The 6,798-nt window shown below is 35.1% G+C and overlaps 1 protein-coding gene across 1 annotated transcript in view; it reads left to right on the top strand.

Annotated features, from left to right (window-relative positions):
* Nucleotides 1-6,564, top strand: part of LOC103510621 — a 63,042-nt gene extending 56,478 nt beyond the window's left edge. The window contains exons 10-11 of the mRNA XM_026824626.1: nt 1,961-2,105; nt 6,287-6,564. Coding sequence (XP_026680427.1) covers nt 1,961-2,105; nt 6,287-6,564 — 423 coding nt within the window. The remainder of the gene's footprint in view (nt 1-1,960; nt 2,106-6,286) is intronic.
* The last annotated feature ends 234 nt before the right edge of the window (nt 6,565-6,798 follow it).

Below are 6,798 nucleotides of genomic sequence, written 5' to 3'. Positions count from 1 at the left end.
TGGGACCTCAAAACGTGTTTTGACACTAAAAACTGACCATTGAAAATTTGACCCGATTACATTACTTTCCTTCCTATAGGTTTTTTTTTTCATTTTTCAGTTTGGCAAACCGTCAGTAGTAGAAGCTTACACGGCGTTCATAAACAATTGGAAATCTGCAAAAGAAGCTAGCATGTAATACCCCTGCAAACAATTATTTATATTTCTGGTGCAAATATTTGCCCACTGAGCAAACAGTGTAATCCTAGCTTAAGAGAACATTGTTCGAAACAAGGAGCTCAAGTAGTGGAGGGAGGGTACCCTATTCCTCATGTGTTATAAAAGCGTATCCTTAAAAAAATGTAACCAAACCGCCATGTTCTGCTCATAAGAGTGGCGCGAATTTCAAATTTTGAGAATCATCGGGTTTATTAGTGCATAATTATGAACTTTTTTCACACAAGAGCTTATTTTATCAATAATGATGAAATAATTTCATCAATAATGATGAAATTAAGCTCTTCGTGCTGTTATTTTACTGGTTTTAGTTTTCAAAATTTGAAATTCGCGCCATTCTTATGAACACCATATTGTGCTTGTTACATTTTTTTAAGGATAGGTACACATTGGGATCGTTAATTCCCCTCCCCTACCTTATACCTCCATGGTTCGAAATGATGTACGCACCTACCCTGAGTCGTTTTTCTGTCGCACCCTGTATACCTCATTTGTGTCAATTTGAACCCTACTTTGGGCACTCAATCTTCTTCATGTTTGTTTTTTTTTTCATTTTTCAGTTTGGCAAACCGTCAGTAGTAGAAGCTTACACGGCGTTCATAAACAATTGGAAATCTGCAAAAGAAGCTATCAAATCTACTTGTCATACCAGACCTGCCTTTGCTAAATTTTTAGAGGTAATACGAAACAAATTTTGCGAGTGAGAATTTTGGTGAATCCTTATTAAATTTCTTTCCTTATTAAATAGGATAAGGAAAGTAAAAAGAAGTGAGATCCCCCACAAAACCAGAAATGTGAAAAAAGGCCAAGTCCAAAAATGTCGGCCTATAAAAGAGCAGTTGAGGTCAGAAAATGAAGGCCAAGTTTTTACCTCCAAACGGCATTCTCAGTTTTTCGTGTCTGCTGAAAATAATTAATCTCATTTGGTTAAGGATTTAACAAGCTCGGTACTTGAAATTTTACTGTTGTTTTTCAATTTGAGTTGAAACTCTATTTACATAAGTTTGAATTTTGGATAAAGGGTAGGTACCTACAAGAACACCGCACAAGAACACCCCAAGATAGTCTCAAGCTTATACATATGAAAAAAATCATGGCAATAACACGACCTACAAGAGAACTTATTCAACCTGGTTAAATTGAAACTCAGATATGCTGTAACATGCATTCTTTTCCAAATGATCTGTTAAGAGAGATTTAAATCGGTTTGTGGGCAACTCTCTAATTTCTCGGGGGATTGTATTAAACAAAGTGACAGCGTAATCGTTTACCCTAATTATTGCAAGGTGGACCTCCTCTATCTAATAGACTAAAAAGGATCAATCTATTGTTCCAGTTTTTTTTTCTTTCTTCTAACCAAAATATCTTCTAACTGAAAATCCAAATCTATGAAAATGATGCTCCTCATCAGCTCATCACTATATCATTAGTCATTCTCCTTTTCGGGGATTTTTCGGGTCTGGCTGGGATAAAAAGGGAGTTAGGGATTTTAAGGGATTTTTAACCATTTTGAGGTATAATAATTTTTATTTATCTAATAAAAATACATTAATTATTTAAAGTCAATATTTAAGGGTATTTGAGTGAAATTTCGAGTGTATGGCCGCCATACACGCCCTACATGGACGCTAGGCAACTGATTACCCTATAACTATAATCCTATATCATGTGTCTCGAAGCAATGTAATGCATAATCTAAACTTCGCGTTTTGTAACACTATCAAGAAACTTTTCCATTTCACAGACACTTCTGAAACACACCGATGAAAACCATGTAGATTTTACATTGTTGCGAGATGCCCAAAAGGAAATTCATGAACTTGCCGTGAAAATCAATTGCACAGAACGAGAGTGTATGGAATTGGAACAGATTGAATCTTTGATAGAAGGTAATTTGAACTAATACAATATTTTGGGGAGACAAAAGGGCCTCTGCCTTCCTCACACAAAGGATATCCCGCTATTCAGCGGGGGAACTAGGCAGCGGTCATGGGTACCCTACTTGGTACTTCAAACTAACAACTAACTTAGAAGATTTTTCTTTTTTAATGTGATATAGTTTTGAAGAAATAATTACAATGTTTATCCGGGGGGGTAGACTAGGCAGCGGTTCCCAACCGGAGGTACACGAGAGACCCTCCGGGGGTAAGCGAAAAAAATTGAGTAATGGCCAATGGCGGACAAAAAAATAACAAAAGCAAAATTTTGAATTTTGACGGCTTATCTGTGCAGAAGAGTCCAAAAAGGTACTGAATTTTTACTTCAAGGATTTCGAACAGACTTGGGGACATTATTTTGGGACAAAATCGCCTGCAACGCAGTTTACGTTTGATTCTTTTTTGTCAAGTCGCGGGGGTAAGTACCTATCCCCTCTCCCTTGAAGTAAAAAAACGGGGGTACGGTTAGCCCAGTGGTAACGCGCTTGCTTGCCATGCCGCAGGTCCCGTCTTCTATTCCCACCAGCGACAAAATATTTGTACTCGTTTTTAGAGGAGGAGAACTATCGATAGTCGGCGCCATCGATAGTTATCGATAGTTTTCAAAAAAAACTATCGATAGTTTTCGATAGTTTTTTTTATTACATATTTTCCTTGTTTCTAAAGGTCTTATCCCCCAAAAAGACCTACCTAACCTAATTTAAAGAAAATTATTAACTGTACACGTATTAATTTAGGTCACAGGGTTTTATTTCAACATTTTATTTTTTAATTTTTTTTTCATTTTTTTTACAAAATATAATTTTTTCATAGATTTGTATACATCTAGGTATGTTTTTTTTTACAATTTTTTTTTTTTTTTACACTTTTCACTTCTAAAACGACCAAAACAAACGAAAAATGTGCAGAAAAAAAATATCGAAAACTATCGATAGTCAAGCCTCAACTATCGATAGCGTTCGATAGTCAAAACTATCGATAGTTCTCCTCCTCTAATCGTTTTTCGATTGCAAATATTTCTACGGGTTACTTTCTGGTGTTCTTGTGCTGGTCCAGCACCTAAATGAGAAGTATTGTGTCTCTTCTTGCCCATCTGATGAGAGGCAATGAAACATTGTTACGAAATGAAAATTTAGGCTGGTCCAGCACCTAAATGAGAAGTATTGTGTCTCTTCTTGCCCATCTGATGAGAGGCAATGAAACATTGTTACGAAATGAAAATTTGGTTTCTCGTTTATAAAACCAAAGTTGGCACCTGATTCGCGGACTTTGCAAGAATTTTCGCGAATCGCGATATTGCCAAAATATCCGCATCAAAAATCAAAGAATTACGTGTGTTTTTGTTTTTCGCAATGACAAACAGGCTGCGAGAAAAACAGTTTAAGCATAAATTCTGCCTGTATAGAATGCCGGTAACTTATCGACCTCTTGGATCTATGCCATTGTTGCAAAAAAAAAAAAAAAAAAAAAAAAAAAAAAAAAAACCCCCCGTACAGGGGGAAAGAAGAAGGATTGAACCCAGGAACAAAAAAAAAAAAAAAAAAAAACGACCACTCCGTACAGTGGTACAGTCGCAGGATTGAACTCAGGTACCACGTACCACGGACGCAAGTCGGATTTTTTTGGGGGTTGGGACTAAAATAGGATGATTTTGTTCTTTGGAACGGAACTGGTGTTTTTCCGGTTGACTTTGACAATTTTACAATATACCAGAAGAATTGGAGATTGGGTCATTGGACCAAAGTATCTTTGCAGAAATAATATAAGGGTTTATGATTAAATATGATGATGACATTGATGACTCATCTGTTAGAAGATGACAGCTGCAGACCAAAAATTGACCCTTCTCAGATCTGGGCGACGTGCATTGATGTTTTAAATTTCTGTCAAAATCGGACCAGGCAAGCGCGAGTTATAGTGGAACATACAAACAATAATCCAAATTAAATGCAAAACTGTCGAGTTAAAACGTATATTTCACTATCATTAGGTCAATCAAGCGCGCCCGGCGCGCGAACGTCAAGAGTTCGCAGCACCGCCCGGCCTATATTACCACGAAACAGAATTTAATCGTTTTTCGGCATTTTCAACTCAACTTTTCTCCCACTTCCCTTCAACTTTAAGCAAATTTTATTTCATATTCTTGGTTGGACGTGAAAGTAGATGCGAAAACACCAAAATCTGACCTTTCTACGATTTGTTTAACCGGTTTTCTGATGGGCTCAAAAATCTTGAAAATCACAAAAAAAAAATCTTTTTTTTTTTTCTTTTCACCCGAATCAATTAGTCAAGCCTACAGTCCGTTCTACAAATGGTGGGAAGATGATTAAGGTGTCTCCGGAAAGGTCTCGTCGTGAACCTCGTACCTTTTTTGGTTTCATCTTCTTAGCCCTAAAGGGAGACCCGCTAGAGAGGAAAAAGTGAGTTTTAGTGGAAAATTTCAAAATTTTCGATGGAGTTGATTAATAAAAGGTATACCTAGAAGTTTTGTGCGTATCGAAAGTAAAGTTCGAGTGTCCGAGCGGTAAGGAGCGGAAATCTACTTTATTGCTGTAATGATGGGCGAGTTGGGTGGGTTTCGAATCCTAGCAAAGCCATTTTTTTACATATTTTTATCATTTAAAAATATTTTATGGATAGTAGAAATGACGATGATAATATCCATGACTCCCCTAAATATGTCCTTCTTCAGGATAAAATCCGCCTCGAGCGGGAATCGAACCCGCGGCCTAGCGCTTAAAAGGTAAACTTGTTACCAACCAAGCTAACTAGGCACTAGGTTGATGGAAAAAAAAAAAAAAAAAAAAAAAAAAAAAAAGACTCAACATTCAACATTGGTAGGTACTCGTACTTAGTTTTTTTTTCACTTTCTTTTCTTTTTCATTTGGTAAAAATGTTTTCCTAGGAAATTCGCTGATTTGTGCCCTTGGCTCAGATATCCCACTTATGGAGAGGCTTTTTTCTTTTGATATTATGCTGAGGTGCTGAGCACGTCAGTTCTTAGTTTAGAAAACTACATAGTTACATAAAAAGATGAGTGTTATACAAAAGATGAGTGTTTCACAGCCGTTTTTATTTTGTATCAATGAAACAACTGCTACAATAATGCCGTAGCATGCCCATCCAGGAGTAGGTATGTCCCTCATCAGATGGAAGATATGAGACATAATTGTTCCCATTTAGTTGCTGGATTAATAGAACCAATAAATGGGAAGTATTGTGTCTAGGATAGTCTAAGCTTGAAAAATAGGAGAAGAAAAAATAGATAGGTATTTATTTCGGATTTTTTCTTTCTATTTTTCAAGCTTAGCCTAGCCCTGTGTATAACCTCTACCTACCTTTTAATCTCTTACCTATTTTCTCTGGAGATTTTCTCAATTGAAATCGCCTTAGAGGAATATCCTGATTTAATTCCCAAGTGAGTCAAAACTGTGATATACATATTATGTATTAACTACCTATTCAAGACTCTTAATTGGTACAAACCTACCTAAATACTGAATATGCTTACTTCTGAAGCAACTACGTGGGTACCTATTTAAAAAATAGGTTAATTTATTTTCCTAATAATCTATGAACTTAGGTAGGTAAGTACCTACAGCAAAAAATAGTTATACCCCCCCCCCCAAAAAAAACACTTCGTGTTACAAAATTAACGTCAAGAGTTATAAAAAAGACGTCAATGTGGGACCTCCCTTCTACATTAGCTCTTCTAAAGAAAGTAATAATTTTCCATCGCTCCTAAATCAATTACTTTCCTGTTGAACCAATGATCCCGGATTACGAAACCTAGATCTTGACCGCAGTGCACTAATAAAATTAAGATAAAAATGTTAGTGTTTTGCAATTTTCATCAGTGCACTGCGGTCATTGATCTAGGTTTCGTAATCCGGGATCATTGGTTCAACAGGAAAGTAATTGATTTAGGAGTGATGGAAAATTATTATTTTCTTTAGAAGAGCTAATGTAGAAGGGAGGTCCCACATTGACGTCTTTTTTTTATCAGTACTTTTTTGTGGAGGGTAACTCTTGACGTTAATTTTTTAACACGATAATATTATCGGGAAGGACCTTAAAGTTATTCGTCCGAATTGTGCATACGCAAATAATGAACAGATATATTTTTCCCTCAGGTTTGATACATTTGGTGGCCACAGAAAGAAGTTTTCTTCGTCATGACCTTGTTACTATGGCTTCCAGTCAAGGTACAACCAGAAAAGAGAGAGCCCTGTTTTTGTTCTCTGATCTCCTAGTTATTACAAGTATTAAAAGAAGAAGCGGAACTACTCGAAAATGCTCTGGTACATATCCTGGATCCATCGCCAGCACCCTAGAAGTCAACAAATATAAATTACTTACCAAAATACCATTACACGATTTAGATGTTGTGAAAAGTAAGTGGAAATTATGATTACTTATTATTTATTTATCATTATTATTATTATTATTATATATTAATAAATATAATAATAATAATAATAATATAATAATTAATATATAATAATAATAATAATAATAATATAATTATTATTATTATAATAATTATTAATTATAATATATAATAATTATAATTATTAATATAATAACTAATAATAATAATCTAATAATAATAATAATAATAATAATAATAATAATAATAATAAAA

The sequence above is a fragment of the Diaphorina citri genome, unplaced genomic scaffold, assembly GCF_000475195.1.
Source record: "Diaphorina citri unplaced genomic scaffold, Diaci psyllid genome assembly version 1.1 scaffold624, whole genome shotgun sequence".
In the NCBI taxonomy this organism is placed as follows: Eukaryota; Metazoa; Arthropoda; class Insecta; order Hemiptera; family Psyllidae; genus Diaphorina; species Diaphorina citri.
Note: the sequence above shows the minus strand (reverse complement) of the source record. Positions and strands in the feature narration are given on the sequence as shown.